Source organism: Pocillopora damicornis, chromosome 7 (assembly GCF_964200805.1).
Source record: "Pocillopora damicornis chromosome 7, jaPocDami1.2, whole genome shotgun sequence".
NCBI lineage: Eukaryota > Metazoa > Cnidaria > Anthozoa > Scleractinia > Pocilloporidae > Pocillopora > Pocillopora damicornis.
In genome coordinates this window covers 5,370,469-5,387,500 of record NC_142676.1, presented here as the reverse complement: position 1 = coordinate 5,387,500, position 17,032 = coordinate 5,370,469, and the positions used below count along the sequence as shown (strand labels likewise).

Below are 17,032 nucleotides of genomic sequence, written 5' to 3'. Positions count from 1 at the left end.
TCGTCGTCCTTGGTCCGAGGAAGGGTTTTTTCTCTACGGGTCCCTCGGTTTTCCTCCCTTCATAAAAACTAACATCTCAAATTCCAATTCAACCCGGAAACAGTGAACAAGAAGAGCCGCCTGGAATGTCCAATGCTAAATTCCCATTTCAATCGATATTTATTTGTTTATTTTATTCCCATTTTGAATAAGCGCTGCTGGCCTGTATCTCTATCTCTTGCTCGAATTTCGAAAGCAAAACACTGAGCTGGAAGTGTATGTAGCCATTAGATTGAATGGAAACATTCGTAATGGTCTTCAATAATGGCATGATCCCACTCAATTACGTTATTTGTGACCTTGCAATCCCAGTTGTGTCCATCAGTTTGGATTTTTCAACAGTGTCAATTGTGTTTTATCAAAACTGACTCAATTAATTGATGAATTGAATTTTTTTTCCACCCCAGGAGTATTATTGATTTGAAGGACGTATCCTATTGTTATATGTTAGTTTATATTGTTATCAGTTGATAGCTTTTAAGTGATCCTGGTACGAATTTTCTCTTGTTATTTTAAAAGATCTGAATTGACAAATAGGTTGAGTCTTCACGTTAATGAAGTTTTCCGTGCCGTCTGGAACTTAAATCCTTGAAACCCTAAGAGTGTTTGGCTTCTAAATTCTCCTCACTGTATCACCCTTGAATCAATCATTCAGGATCGCGAGAATAAAGGATGCTCTTGATTGTTAAACGAATTCTCCTTGCCAGCGTCTCAGGAAATGTATAGAGAACAGTATGGAGACTTTGAAGGGTAATGTTAGCTGCAAAGGGTTAATCTGGTTTCCAATGTGTGAAGAAACAAGGGGTATTACCAGTCTCCTCAGTTTGGCTGCTTATGATAAACCAATCGTTTCTTCCCCCTCCCTCTCCCTTCCCCCTCTCTTCCCCCCCCCCCCCCGCGTTTTATCAGTGAGTTAGGATAATGGCATGGTGATCGTGATAATGATGACAATGATTGGGGCGTTGGAGGAATTGTGGCATTATATAGTATATGAAGGGAGAATAAAATTGACCAAAATCATGCGGAATGTTAATCACAACAGTGATAGTGATCAGTGTAAATTGATCGGGTTGGGCAGAATAGTAATCCTTAACAATGACTAGGATGACAAGACTGGAAAGCTGGACTTTGACGAATTCAAGGAAGTATGGATTCTGATTAAAGATCTGTTGGTGAGTAAATTTACAGTTGATCACAACTTGGGTTTGTCGAAATATCCCCCTTTTTTTGTATCGATCAGTCGCAATCAGCATATCAGAATTACTCTTTCAGGAAAGGTAACGGAAAAATCCGTACGATGGGTGCCGAGCCGCTTTAAATTATCGAGGTGGACTGGGGAGGGGGATGAAAGAAAATAGTGCGATCAGTTCGTTTCGCGCCCAAATCGAACAAGTAAATCCAAGTGAAATTCTCTACCCTGTCATTACCTTCACAAGTTCCTCCTCCTTCGTTTTTGACCAAGACGTTGCTCGTATTTTGCAGAAAATCTTCTCTGAGCATGACGCAGACAACAGTGGTACCATGGACATGTACGAGCTGCAATCAGCTCTTGAAAAGCAAGGTGAAGGCTTCTCTTTATATTTTTCGCTTCCAAACTAATATGTCAGTATCGCAGGCAAAAAGCGTATCGAATTGTCTCCAATTGTGGGTGAATTACCTTGTCCTTATGTTGAGCACATTTTGGTAAATTAATATTAGACCAAATTCAAATTACGCGCATTAGCCAATCGGGACAAAGGTAAATTACCCGGTTCGATTTCTGCCCTTTTCTCTAGTTCAGTCTTTGATCCTTCCGAGTTCGGAGAAAGAGCGCGGGCTCATTCCTAAACAGCGGATGGCAATCAAGCTTATGAACACTTTTGAAATTGAAATAAGAAAGTATCAGGAACGAAGCCAGAACGGACAATTTTTGAGCTGAGACCCACTTTACTATTCCCTTCATTTACATTTTAATTAATAGCGTCAGGCTTACAAAGTTATCGGGGCTTTTTAGAAACGGGCCCCTGCTAGCTTGTTTAGACAGAACGATTCATTCTGTAGAAGGTATTGCATACGGCCCGTTCAATTGACCTATCATAGCGCACGTACTAACTGAGAGATACGTTCACCCTTCAACTTCTAAGAGTGACTAGCAACTAATTTCTCCTTAAAATGTAACTCCTGAATCAAACATTAAGTTTAAGAGATTAAAAAAAAATGATCGCCAACTATTGGAGCTCTTGACTGTGAGACAGATTCTCCTTCTCAGTATCATAGGAAATGAAGAGAGAACTTTTTTAATATTCCTTAACGATGAATTTGATTTCCCATTTCTCGTCAGGTATCTATCTCAGCCAAGAAACTTTGAATGCCATCTCTGCCCGCTTTAACAACAAGAAGGGAACCCTGTGTTTTGACGACTTCCTGCAGATTGTCTGCCGTATTTACTCAATTAAAGGTGCGCCGATATTCAGTTTTATTTTGACGTAGGCAAACGTGGGAAACAACCAGAGAATGTTTTAAGTATTTGTTTGCTATCATTGCTTCGGAATCACATTAAATCGTTATTTGACAGTTGATCATCGAAGTGGAGGTGAATAGTGGTAGATATTTACTAACACGGGGGTTAAAAATTGTTTTAGTAAACACCACATAAGAACCAATTTTCCTTCAATATACCAAAAAAATGATCGGAGCCCCAGACTTCTGGACCCCCGGACCTCTGAACCCCAGACCCTGTCACTAAGTCTGACGCTGAATGAGTATAGGTTAGTACTAGTGAACTGTCAGGGGAGGGGGCCACTTTCCACGGGATTAACAATGTTGCCAATCGTTTTATGCTAAAACAAGCGTGACAAGCTCTGCCGGCATGGGCCTGGCACGTGTGCCTGTGCTAATAGCGGTTTTCATTTCTTAGATGACTTTGACGGACATGCTGACCGTACGGGTAGAGCTACGTTTAGCCTTGATCAGGTAAGGAAGCGATTATTATCCGTGCTGACTACTGTGCAATTTTCTTTTTTTTTTTTTTTTTTAATTGATTTATTTTTTTTGTATCGTGGTAATAATTTACAGCTACATCGAAAATATTTAAGTTGCGGTGATCAACCTTGGAACTAAAGTGGTTTTAAGATTTCCGTATACCCCTTGATTAGTCAGACGGTAGTTCATCTTAAGTTGGAGTCGTTTCATTTCGAGTGCTTTTCGATTGAGTGTCGCGAAAACAAACGTAAAACTTGACGTAAAACCCAAACCAAAGTAATCACAGCGGAAAATCAGAAGATTTTAAAATACTTTTAAGAGCCAATGAGAAGTCAAAGTTAATCCAACTAAATTGTCTGAAGCGCGGGAAAACGCACGTGACCAAGTCGTGATTGGTTTTGGTTTTGCATCTGATTGGTTGAGAAAGGGGTGCGAGTTTCGTGGACCAATCACAGAGGGAAGTAAGGCACAACCAACCCAATCTTGAATTACTTTCGACACTCAATTGAAATTTGCTTAGCAGGAAAATTTGTTTGGCATCCAGGAGCTTCTTAAATGAATGATTATTTCCTTCATTCTCTTGATCTTTACATTTGACTCAAGGGTAGTACTGCGAGGAGAAAGTCAGGGGGGTCAACGGGTTAACGATGGAGAAGATTGTACTTACTTTGCAAATGATCAACTTGAGAAATTTGTCCTAAACTTTTACAGTTACCCAACACTGGTTTATCTCTTCAATAGCATTTTCATGAGTTTGGTATTAATAGTTATAATTACTTCATAATTGCATACGTTTTATTCAATAGCATTTACATAAGTTTTGGTATTAACAGTTATAATTACTTCATAATTGCATACGTTTTATCGTTCATCATACGTGATATTTATTTTCACTTTCAGTTCCTACGTACCTGTCTTACCATGTAATCTGACGGAGATAAAAAAAAACTGCTTGGTAACGAAAACTTTAGAGAGCTTTTCTAATGTTAATATGAAACTGATAACGGCATGAATTAATGTTCTCACTTTCAAACTGAAGAATTTAACTTTGCTGATGCTGTCAAGCAATAATAATTAGCGTTAATTTGGATCGGTATTAAGCATTCGGAACGCATTCCATAGCATGAATTACATGTTATCACCTGGTAATTGCTTTTATTAGTTGTGCAACTAAATGAAAGGAATGCTTAGAGGAAGTTGGTGAAAGAGAAGCGTTGATCACATTCGGACAATAAAACAGCCATTTTACGTACGACTCAATTGAGTAATTTTGGCGAGCGAGTTTCAGTGTTTTCTTAGCAAAAATAATGGCCTCCATCTTTGATTTTAATGACAGCGGAAGGCTGAGGAGAGAAAGAAATTTGTACCAAGGGGGTGTGCTACAATAAAAATGAGGAAAGGGGGTGGGGGAGTGTCTTTTCGCCTTTCCCAGCCCCCTTACTCAATTCCTTAGTCAATTCTAACTCCAAATCAAACACGGTTGAATAAACGATCGCGCGCTTAATTTCTTAACGGTTACTTGCCCTAATAAGACGCCTGTACTGCAGGCAAAAATTTTTTAGAAACATCAGAACAAGGCATTCAATTGATAAACCTTCGATGAATAACTATAGCCAACTCGCCTCATTTCCCCATCATTCGCTCGGTGCGTTTTTGTGTCTGATTCGAGATACCTCAAGCACTGGATTTCAACACGGGAAATAATTAGCTGGCACTAAGAGTGCATTTTACTCCTTCGACCAACTAATACCAACTTTCTTTTCTTTTCAGTTTATCACCACAGTTATTACTTTCTAGTTTTGCTGATACGGTTGTGCACAGGAGGCATTTGAAAGCGTGGATTACATTAAACTAAAAACAGTTCGCGTAGTTGTCTTTGTCATTGGTATATCACATATATTTAGTATGCTTTGTCAGCACTCTACAGATTTGTCACGCAATGGTGTGACAAATTCCGAGAGTCACTATTAAGCAAACTTATTTCTTGTTTGTCACTATTAAGCAAACTTATTACTTGTTTCTAGTATTTGGACTATCCGAATTTTCAATTTCGGAATAAAATCAAGAGTAAGCTTAATTAATAAGATAACTTAAACTGTTAAAATAAAACTCGTCGAGGAGATTAAGAAAGAAGTTGGGATAAGTCATTAAGGAGTGTCTGCGAATTAACTGTTTCCACTTAGGTATGAGAGAAAGATCCATCGCCTTTTTTTAATTAGTGTTTTTATTAAAGTAATCGTGTTTGTAACCACTAAATAAGACTTTAAAAAAAGGTAAGGGCAATAAAGGTCTGAAACCACAAGTTTGGCGTGTTTACTATTACTGTACAGATAAAAGAGAAGCAATGTCTTTGGAAAGACGTATTTTCAGAACTTGAATTCTTTGTATTTCTTCGCGGATTTCCCGCTGTCTGTGGCCTTCTTACGTTTCTGCGAATGAAGAAAAAGAATTATTTCCACTTACAACGTAAACTTACCTTGGGTAGCAAAGAACGGCATAAAAAAGTCACAAGGGGCCATTGAGAGATCGCAGAAGTGAAAGAGCGCGGGAAAAGCGAGCGAGCACGTCGCAATTAGCTTTGGTTTTATATCTCATTGGTTTGGAGGATAGATGGAGTTTTCTACACCAATCGCAACGCTGAAAAAAGCAAAACACATCAATCTTATTACTTTTGACACTTCATTCCCGTTAGTGAGCGAAAGATCAATTAATCAACTTCTTGAGTCGGCGCTTGTTTGATATGTCCAACATCGGTATGCATATACTCCGTACCGTCCTCCATGAATTTCCTAAAAAGCGTGCCTGAAGAAATTTATTTAACGATGTAGAGCTTTTTTGGATGGTAATCATTTCCTTATTCCTGTGATCTTAGTGAGTGATTGAGCGGGGATTTTGTGAGGGCTAAATGATTATCGAATATAGATCCCGTAAGACACAAGATGATCACATATGTACTCTCATCCTCTCCACCAAAGGAAGTTATGGAGCAGCAGAGTGTTTCAGTGTCATTTTACTTGCTATGCGACCAAAGAGCATCGCTTTAGAGTCAGTGAGTGTGATAGTAAGAATTCGTTTCTATTTTCTAGGCATGGTACCTTCTGTTTGGCGGCGTGCTCTGCAACCATGTCACTCAGATCCTCTTTCTGCAGTTGACTTTCTCTTTCTTTGAGTTGTTCTTCATATCTAAAATACACCAACAAAGAGAAAGTTTAAGCACAACTTAAGAGACAACAAGAAGACTTGGTGCGTTCAATACAAACTGGCTCTGAAAGGAAAATAAAGGGTACGTTTTTGTTCCATTGGAAAACACGCATCTTGCAGTGTGCGTTTCTATAACAGTTACTCCCAAAGCGAGAAATGGTAAGGCCAATTGATGTGTTGAGATATGGCGTTGATATATAACCAAATTCTTTGCACAGGCCAACAAAGAAGTATGCTGACACCAATAGGAAGAAAGAGCTCTTAGATCTAGGCAATGAAAGTATCAAATTATGCTTCTTCAACAACAATAGAAACTTACCTGGCCTGCATGGCAGCTGGATCTAACTCCAACTCACTCGGGTCCAGTGCTACCTCCACGCCTTCGGTGAGAGGTGCACCAACCTGGAAAAGTTAAGACATAAATTAGTTCCTAGGAAAATTTCAAGACCAAAATACGCGCAAATAAAATACAGCAACGAACACTGATTGAAGGTTTTGGAAGCATAAATTTGCCACTGAAGGCTAATCCAACTTACTTTTCTGGGACCTCCTGCGGCAGCCTGCAAAAGAAGAGGAAGAAAAAAACATTTGAGTCTTCCAGCAGAAATATATCAACTTTTGTCGCTGGAGGTGAGTATTCGGAAGTCACTGCGATACTACAATATCTGCGAGTGACCAACTCGCGGTTGGTTTTAGTTTTGAATCTGATTGGTTGGGACGGCGCAAGTTTTGTGGACCAATCACAATGACATGGCGAAGTAAAGCAACACCGAAAAAACACCCTGATTACTTTCGACCCTCAGTTGAAAATTTCTTTATTAAATATCAGTTTGGAAACTATCTGGAAGGGATCCGAAACGCCGAAAAGATCAGATTTTTCGTTCCATTCTAGTGACGTATAATATCTTTTATTTTTAGTCACTAAATCCTTTGGTGAGAATTACCGATGCCATGTCGTACACATGCGCGGATCCCATCATGGCGGCGCCCACGTTGACTCTCTTTTCAGGCAGTACTGTATACAGTGGCTGTTGTTCAGCACCACTCTCCATCGCCTCCTCGATGTTCTTCCTCTTTCGCAGTTCAATCATGTCTGGTGTCTCCATGCCAGCTGGTATGGAGGTCAGACCACTAGGTGTGATCAAACCACTGCTCGAGAAACCAGACAAGACAGTTAGAGCAGCTTAATTCTTCCTCCCCCCCCCCCCCTTATATATTGTCTGTGGGACCCAAGCGTCTCAACGCCTTTCACTCTAACATCAGTATGCATATTCTCCCCAACTATTTTCCATACATTTCCTAAGGTGTTGACAAGGAGAATTTGTTTGTGATCACTTCATCTATTCTCGTGACCTTCATGTTTGACTCAGAGGTGATTTGTAAGGAGAAATTAACCACTTTAGGCAACTTACGTGTCCGCCGGTGTAATGAGACCCGTTTGATCTTCTTCTTCCTCCGATTCCTCCTAAAACACAGATTCACATTCTTAGTTTTTTAAAACATGTACCTGTGGGACTTACTTATTTGCAAAACAGATATCATATCAAATCAAATTCCCTATTGCTGAATCTCTTTGGGTAAGAAGATCGCCCATTGTAATAGGAACTTGCTGGACAAAACACACCATGTTACTTTAGTGAATACGTTCCATTACCCTCTACGGCTTTCGTGTATTAAACTCCTACCCACGAACAAAAACACAAACCAGCGAATGAACGTACCTCGGATTCGGACTCCTCCTCAGACTCAGATTCTAGTTCACCCCAGGGTTGACTTTCAATCTGCTCGTCTTCTTCCATCATTGGAGCTTCGTGCGACTGTATACCAAACACGTCACCATACAAAGGCTTCCCTTGTTCATCCACTGGAGGCTTACCCCAGCCTCCTGCGTGATAACCAAACGAGGCACCCTGGGACCAAAAACATCATCAGGATGATTCATTCAAAGTCTTTCAATAGCATTTTCTCTTTTAGTCAGTTCTTCCCGTCGAATTTTCATCAGAAGAAAGCTTACCTCCCCTTTTAATCACTTTACCTTAACCCCTTAACATCAGTATGCATATTTTCCATAATGTTCTTTATACATTTCCTGAGGTGCTGACAAGGAGAATTTGTTTACAAATCAACAGCTCCTTTCCTTTGGTGATCATTTCCTTTATTCTCATGACCTTAACGTGTGATTCAAGGGTGATATTATAGGGGGAAATTTGGTTCTTGTCACTCTTATGGTTTAAAGGGCTAAACTTCAAATTCAAGGTATGGAAGACATTGCTGATCTTCAGTTCCTTAAAAAACTCGTGCGAATTTTTCTTTTCGCAATGAGCAAACTAACCATAAAAATACGTGAATTGGAATGTGGCTTCAATAGAAAACGACCAGTCTCGTTCATAAACTTGGAACAGAAAAATTCAAGTTTTATCTTACCTCAGGAATGGGTGCATTCAATCCAGGGATCTTGAGGTTGGGGTATGAAGGAGGAGGGCCGTACCTCTGCATGGCGATTAACCAGGGCGGCGGAACCAAATTACTGTTGGGGCCAATTGGCATACCGAGGGCTGTTCTTAAGTCATCTGATAAGTCTCCTGGCTTCTTTTCTTTCAATCTTGTTTCAAACTCTTTACCCTGGAAGACATAATGTTCAGCTCAACACCGTCTTAACATGACACTTAAAAGGATGCTAAATCGCCTTTAATAGAAGTTAACACTTTTGAGTAATTTCAATAGTGTTCATCCTTTGTGGGGATAAAAGAAATCTCAGCTTAAAAGCGGGAAGGCCCATCCCACCAGAACTTATCCTCGCTTTGGGGGCATGAGGTAACTAGCAGTATTGCTTCTTCCCCCAGATGGGATACCAGTCCCTCGCAGGATAACCACTTAGAATCTCGTCAAGTTTTCACAACATATTCCTGTACCATCATACATACCCCTGTAAAGTAACTTGCCCAAGGTGAAGAACACAACAAATTGACCCACCCAAGACTCAACCCCAGACCTTTCAATCCATCGTCCAATGTCACAATGGATTTGGACAACAGGATCCAGCCCCCACTCCGAATGCGCTGGCAAAAATGGACCGAGGGTTGGAATCTAGGAGGGCCCAAAGACAATAGGAAACTAGCGCACATATGGCAACAAGGTCTCCCAGTTCTTGGGAGAGAGTGGGTGCAGAAACTAGGTTGGAAAGAGTACATTTCTTTAAATTACTGCACAAATAATTATGTCAATATGAACATACATAACAACCAAGACTTACTTCATAGTAAAGTTCACCGTGGATAAACATCTTTGGTTTTGTTTGCCACCTGAAACAATTCAAAATAGAAAACATCTATTACATATCTTTGTCTAACCCTTTAACTCCCAAGATCTGATTGTTAATTCTCCCCTCTAGCTGCTACACTTTTTCTTGTAAATTGGTTACAAGAATTTGGTGTTCAATCAAGGTAATAATACTACCTGATGAGTTTGAGTATTCTCATTACCTATTTGCTGGATATTGCATGGATATTATAGGGAGAAGTGCCATGTTAATCAACTCTGGGAGTTTAAGGGTTAAAATGTGTTTTACGATTTTGTTAGCAAAGAAAGAACAAAAGAATACTTAAATTGTCCCTCACTCCTTAATCTAATTATTTTTTCACTCCAAAAAGGAGGAACTGCACATAATCTATAGCACCCAGAGAGTAACATGTTTGACTCACTTGAAGAATGCATCATGAAGCTTTTGATAATCAATATCAATCTTGCCCATTTTTGGTCTGACCTAAAAAACATCATGAAACAAAACATCAAGGTTATAAATACAATAGTCCTTAGTGTCTGCAAAACCAACATAATGAAATAAAATACAACACAAATGAGACATACTTTCTCTCTCATCTTTGCTTTCATAGTCTTCTGATCTTCCTGCAATGAAAAGACGAATCAAGACAACAGGACTCATAAAAATCATTTGTAAATACAAACCAAAATTGTTGAAAGACAGCTAGTCAGGAGAGAAGTACTCTACCAGTGGAGGCATAAGGCTTTTAATAGCAAAAACAAAGTAAACAGTTTACCTTTTCCTGCATAGCTTCTCTCATCTCCATAATACCAGTTCTCTGCAAAAGCAAGTAATGCATATCATCAAAAACAAATGATATGTTTGTTTACTGGCCTTTCGTTTACAAACAGGCACATAATTGGTGGTAAAAATTGTAGGGTTGCCCAGCACAAACCTTTATAAACTCTGGCAACTCAAATGGTGGCTTCACGATACCTCTTTTACCCTTGGAACAAAATGAATGAAGTGTTAAGTAAAAACAAGAATATCAGATAAAATCTGAAATGGAAATTCCCTGTTTTGACAGTTTCTATCAGCAATAAATGTATTGCAAAATCAAGATTTAATTTAGCACTAGCCAAAGGCAAAAAAATCGAGAGCACCAGTGTTAAAAGTCACATGTAAGAACAGTTTTGAACAGCCCCTATTACATTTACCTAGTAAATTTGTTGTGATACATTTGAATGGCACTTTTTCACTAATTTTTTCAAGTTACATGAACAAGTTCTTAAGGGTTCCAGTTTTGAAAACATAAAAAAAAAAATTACACAATTTCAAAAATGACGCCACATGATCACTAACCTCGAGGCCTCAAAAAGTTGTTATAGCATTTAAGATTTTTCCTTGTTAATAGCTGTAATGTTGTTCAAAAATTACATCCTATATCCATATCTCAAATAGTTTGCATATAAAGGCATTGTAAGTTGCAGGAATAATTGAGAATTCTTTTCTCTTGTCCTGCAAGTAGAGATACCTTCTAATCATTCTCCCAGTAACACAAACACTGAACATAGGAGTAGCAATGTTCAGAAAATTAGAAGTGTCTCTGGACAAACATTTTTTGCAATTTACTAACAACAGTAACATCAATTTCTCACCTGAAGATATTTTCTTTTGAAACACCAATGTCTGGGAACAGGCACAGTGTTACGGCAAGACTGAAAACCAAAATAGTTAAGAAATATTGAACCAATGATAAAAGGAACAAGTTGAGTACATGTAGGTAAGGTCTGCAATCACACAAGTGATTAACAACACTGAACAATAAGAATCTGCCTGTTTGATAATGAGTATGACTTCAGCAACATATGGACAACATAAATTCTTGTCAGCAATAATCAAAATGAGCTACACTTGACAAAATTTGCAAAACAAACAACCCGTGCATTAGCCATTTTCATGTGTAAAAATTCACCTGTGAAGTGAAATTTTTTGCCTTCTACCCTCTATATATGGAGTGTGTGCAAATTATGCATAAAATACTATAACAGCTTTAGGGATGTGGATAACCTAACTATGCACTGGCACAATGTAAAGGTAATGTGCCGACAATGTAATCTACAAGCTCAATTGAAAGATCTGTTCTTGTAGGAATGAGAAATGCCAGCTTAATATACTTTTCCCACAAATGAAAACTTTCACTGAGCAACAATGAATGCACAGCAAACAGCAAAATGTGGGAAGGTACTTAACTCAAAGAAACAGTTCCAGTAATGTTATGTCAAGTCACAGAGGCAAATTCCAAAAAATTTTGTTTTAATGCTATCTGTACCTGCTCTGGTCCAAATGTACACACAGCAGAAAAAAACTGTTAATTACTAGTTAGATTTGTATCAAAAGCAACAATATCTGCATGTAGTTACCTTCAGGAAGACAAGAAATTTAGGATCCTGTGCAGTAACATCATGCATTTCAACCACATCAGGTCTGGGGACCAGCTGAAAAGGAAACAAACCATAAAACAATTCTTAAGCAGAGTGGAGGTTTGGAGAATGGACTCTTGCATACACAGACAAATTTTTTTGTCATCACCTTAACAAACCCAGTTTTAACTTCCACAAAAAATTGTATTTTGACAAAACAAACCTGTTTTAATTCAGCTACACTTAATCTGTTCATCTTTCGAAGTTTTTTCTTAGACAGCTTTGGCTGTTCGTCTTCAGGTTTTTTCTGCAAAGTAACAAAAATACACAAAACCTCACTATAGAACAAATGTATTTAAAGTATATGTATGTATTTTGAACACTTATAAAAAAACACATCAAACAAATACTACTGAAATCCCATACAGTGAAAACCACAGACCAAACAAAAATATGTTTAATATACATGTAGTGGCAATGTGTTAGAATTTCGCAGTATGCATATTACTTCAACTATGGTAAAGAGAGATTCTGATTGGAATATAGTAAAGGTGCTCTCCCACACCTCCCCCTGTCAACTACCAAAATGGATGAAGATCAGGCCCTCCAATCACAGAAACTGATGATGGAGAGGTTACTCCCCTGCTACAAACATCAATCAAAGCTTTTTAGTAATATTTTCAGGATGGACATCTCTTCAATTGATGATTAGATTTATAATTTAAATCTAAATTCCATAAAGTTGACAAGGGCTTGAAAGTATAAAAATCAAGAGCAAATCCAGAGGCTTTCATATAAATCTACTGGCAGTTCAAAACTTAACAACAAAAGAGCACCTTAATTTCATTTTTTTGTTTTTTGGCTTAAAACTGCTCAGAATCACAGAGTAAATGGCGTGTAATGCAGCTGATTGGATGGCAGCATTTGCAGTAAAATTCCTGGTAGATTAACACTTCTAGTTGTTATTATTCATAACTTATCCTCACCACCACATCTTCATCATCGTCGTCATCATCATCATCGTCATCTTTAGTGAGATCTTTCACTTCACTCTTCTTTGCCTCCACCTGCAATAGAGAAAGAAAACCATTCCATAGACATAAGTATACAACCTTTTTTCAGATATTTTGAGACCAAAAATTTTACTTACTGCTTCTTCCTTTTCATCAGTCTTTTTCTCTGCTGCATCACTTTTAGCAGGATCTGATAACTTAAAAAAAGGTAAAAACAAATTAGATTGTGTGACTTAACTGAGCAAAAAAAAAATTGAAGATAAACCAGGGTCAGCAGAATTTCCTTGCATGCTTCCTGGTTATAGATGTGTGATTAACTGGTTTTTTTAGAGCCTTGTGAAACTATTTTCATGGAGAAAAAGAAGCATATTTTTACCTACTTCACTCCAAAGATCTTAATATCACTTCTTTGTATACTTTGGTTCAAAAAGTGTAGTGATAAATCAGACAATACCCTCTTTCATATATTTATCTCCTTCCTTCCTCTCCTTTTCAGCTTGAAAATTGATATTAAAGGTAGAATACCTTATTGTGTTAAATCTCCTGATCAATTTTAATGTACTGTATCAAACAGATTAACACAAAGAGATACCTTGAAAGCCTCAAAAATCTTGGCAAATGCTCTGTAGTTTGGGTCCAGTGGACTGATGGATTCAGTGACATACTCAATCTCAACATTTTCTTTTTCTTCCTCTGTGCCACGTTGCACCTCCTGGACAAACTATACACAGTAAAATGAGTGGAATCAGCTCAACAAACAGAAAATTTGAGACTCATACTGAAAACTTTTAAGACAAAGCTTTGTAGCTCAGAATGAGCTGGAAGTGATGCTGTGGTGATAATGTCCATATCTTTCTTTTATCTTTTGTCATCTTTTAAACACGACACTACAGCATGCCTCACATATAAACTCTAAATTATTCTAACTGCAACTTCATTCTGGGCTTGTTGATTTTGAGGTTGTTTTAATGAACCCTTTCACTCCTGCAATCTCATTAGTAATTCTCCTAACTGTCTACCACACAGTTCTTTTGATATTAGTTTGGAGAATTTAGTACTGGATCAACTAATAATCGCCTAATTGATATTTTTCTTTTTTCTTGTCACTTGTCTGCTTGATAGTGTACTGATATTGTAAGGAGAAATTCTGACTTGGTCACTCATGGAAGTTAAAGGGTTTAGGCAGCACAAACAAGAAACAACTGACAGAGATAAGTCTAGTGGTATCTTTTTCAAGTTTACATGACACACAGTGCCATTTATGGCTTAAACACTTTGTAGCTTTACAGCCAATAAAATGTTTGTTCACACCTCAACCTTCTTCTTTTTCTTCTTCTTCTTTTTCCTCTTTTTTTTATCTTTGCTCTAAGAAATGGAATAAGAAAGCAGTGCTTAGGTACATGTAAACAGAATGCTTCTTAAGTGTCAGCACCCACCTTAATATCAGGGTGTGAAATTAATTTTTTTTTCTAATAGCCACTTGGCTCCTAAATTTTTCAAAGTAGTAGCCAATTCAAAAAAAGTTGGTCGCCATTTTTAAAGACAAACAAAACCCTTTTTTTAAGCTGTAAGTGATCTAGATAGACCCTCCAAAATTAAGTTCTACAGAGTTCTACAAAGAAGATACTAGGATGGATGATATACAACATTCAAGCTCACCAAAATCCAAGATGGTGTCTAGTTATCGATCAAGATACATTTGCCACGTTTTGGAAAAACTTAACGAGGAAGTTTGCCGCAGATTTATCTTTGCAAATCTTGTTAATTCACTATATCTATGGTTATGACGAAGCATTCTAGTCACCAATTTGGCAACTGCTTTTAAGGATTTGGTTGGTAAAGTGAAAAATTTAGTTGCATTGGCATCTGTATAAGGCACAATTTCACACCCTGAATATACCTTAACTTTAGACATATAGTACATAACTTACCAGGTACTTGAAGTTTTATGTTTTATCATTGTTTTTTCTTGTGTTTGTGTATGTATGTGTTTTACAGCTGTACATGCTCTAGTATGGGTGCTTGCCAACTTAAAATATTATGGATTTTCAACTCAATTTAACTATGCTTTCTTCAGTGCAAAAAAGCAATACATACCTCTGTACGTTGTTCTGGTTGTTCATCTTCAATGTCCTCAGTATCAATCCTCTGATCATCAACATAATCCTGATAGTCATTTTCTTCTTCGGCAGTTTCTGGTTCAAAGCTATTATGCTCCATGTCTTGCTGAGTCTGTGGAGGTTCATTATCATCATGATTAACAATACTGTCATGTTCCTCTGCAAGGGGATAATCTACCATCACCCATGGTTCATGAGAATCTGAAGTCATGAAAGTATTATCTTCGTAAGATTCTTGCTGGAGCCCGTCAGTATTGGGATGTGATTGTGGAATATTTTGCTCCTCTGGTGTATATAACTCAGCATGTTGCTCTTGGGCATTGCCTTGAGCAGATTCTTGCCCAAATCCTCTTGAAAGTGCAGCATTTTCTGATGCAATTTGATTCTGGTCAGGTACAGGAATGTCTGCAGTTTCTTCTTGAATTTGCTCAATTGGCATTTCCTCTTCTTCTTGCATTTGGTCACCTTGAATTTGTTCATGAATAATCTCCGGTTCAAGCAAGCTTTTATTTGTGATTTCCTCCAGGGAATGTGAATTTTCCTGATCCTGATTGTTCCCTTCAAGATCCCTTTCTGGGATACTCTGTTGTTCTAATGCTTCTTCTTCCGTTTCAAGCATGTTTTGACTTTGATGTTCTTGTTGGGCTGGTAGATGATCATCTTCAACAGCCTTGGGTTCACAGGAAATTTTCTCCTCTAAAGGAACATCTGATCCTGGTATGCGATCATCCTCTGTCTTTATGATTACAGGATAATGTTCAGAATCAGACGGATACATCCCCTGGTCACTATCTGTAATTGGTATTATTACATGTTTGACATCTCTTTCTTCACTGTGAGTAACTGTATGTTCAGGGGGAATCACTTCTTGGGTGGAAATTTCAGGCTCAGCTATAAATACAACAAAAGCATGAGTTTAGACTGAACAAATTTTTAACACTGACAATACTTTTCAAAAGTTACCAATCCAAAACAGACCTTCATGATCACTGCTTTCTTCAGCTGGAGGTGCTTGGGGAGGTGGCAGCTGAAAACAAAGAAAATACAATCAAAACTATTTGATGGGTAACAACATTATTTCATGTGAAATATGGTGTCATGAGTAAATTTCTCAAAGACAACAAAATTGGACAAGCCCGTAGGGGGAGTACAATTTGTAGTCTTCAAAAAATTTTCAAGTGCTTATTACACCAAATTGCTTGCCATTACAACTGCACTGAACAAATGCTCAGACCATCAGATCAACTGGGAACAAACAGATTTTGGTACAAAATGACCAGATTGTGTGACATCTAAAATTCTCACAAGAACATTTCTTGCAATATTTTAGGGGTAATGTACTTTGTGAATTTAGGTCCTTCACAGCAAACTTTTTATTTTCAGATATTCAAGAACATGACAAATAAAATCTATGTCTTCAAGCTCGGTTTTACGTGAAGATGAAGAGGAAAATTTTATCCGAGTATTGTATATAATTTATATCTTTGCATAATAATAGTTGGTGAGATGTCAGTACAGATTTTACCAACTTAATAAATGTGGATGTAAATGTAGATGAAGATGACACTTTCTACTAACATGAGCTCAAGCTAAAAACTAACTGCATACATTTAGTACGTGGATAAGTAAACTATTATGAATAGCTAGTTGCATGTTCAAGCTTACCGACTCAAAATAACTCTGGAGCCTTGCGACTAGTTCAGCTTTCAAGCCTAAAATTCAAATCATGGGAAGAAGAAACCATCAAATCGTATTTTAGCTCTAGAAATGCACGTGGATAGCGATCAAACATTCCATCTGGCTGGGAAAGATGCAGACTGATTACGCTCACTAAAAGCCTCAAAAGTCACATAAGATTAAAAAATAACAAATTTAAATGGATTATCTTCCACTTTACCTGAAGTATGCAGTCCAAGCGATGACAAACGAGCCTTAAGCTCGACAACTTTAAACTTTTTTATTTCCTCGAATGTAGGTATGTCGTCCATTTTGGATTGAATGCGACCTGGCGAC

The 17,032-nt window shown here is 37.8% G+C and overlaps 2 protein-coding genes across 4 annotated transcripts in view; one reads left to right on the top strand and one right to left on the bottom strand.

The window, feature by feature from the left end:
- LOC113671245 (calpain-9) overlaps window positions 1–5,302 on the top strand; it is an 18,517-nt gene extending 13,215 nt beyond the window's left edge. Inside the window, exons 15-21 of one of the 3 annotated variants that reach the window (XM_027187447.2) lie at window positions 447–468; window positions 1,143–1,211; window positions 1,522–1,600; window positions 2,360–2,476; window positions 2,936–2,991; window positions 3,901–3,955; window positions 4,771–5,302. In XM_027187447.2, the coding sequence (XP_027043248.2) occupies window positions 447–468; window positions 1,143–1,211; window positions 1,522–1,600; window positions 2,360–2,476; window positions 2,936–2,991; window positions 3,901–3,927 (370 nt within the window). In that variant the 3' untranslated portion in view covers window positions 3,928–3,955; window positions 4,771–5,302. Of the gene's footprint in view, window positions 198–446; window positions 469–1,142; window positions 1,212–1,521; window positions 1,601–2,359; window positions 2,477–2,935; window positions 2,992–3,900; window positions 3,956–4,770 lie in introns of those variants that run through there. The other 2 variants (XM_027187448.2, XM_089212592.1) reach the window with 2 other exon arrangements.
- LOC113671244 (splicing factor 3B subunit 2) lies at window positions 3,774–17,032 on the bottom strand. Its single transcript, XM_027187446.2, has 24 exons — window positions 16,917–17,032; window positions 16,685–16,731; window positions 15,998–16,046; window positions 14,997–15,910; window positions 14,211–14,264; window positions 13,492–13,620; window positions 13,037–13,096; window positions 12,873–12,953; window positions 12,110–12,193; window positions 11,887–11,961; window positions 11,122–11,181; window positions 10,419–10,469; window positions 10,260–10,301; window positions 10,069–10,107; window positions 9,903–9,964; window positions 9,455–9,503; window positions 8,626–8,823; window positions 7,923–8,111; window positions 7,614–7,666; window positions 7,146–7,350; window positions 6,738–6,761; window positions 6,521–6,603; window positions 6,096–6,183; window positions 3,774–5,429 (listed from the first exon to the last, which is right to left on the bottom strand). Exons 1-24 carry the CDS (start codon window positions 17,005–17,007, stop codon window positions 5,367–5,369), a joined length of 2,790 nt encoding a protein of 929 aa, XP_027043247.2. The 5' UTR covers window positions 17,008–17,032; the 3' UTR covers window positions 3,774–5,366.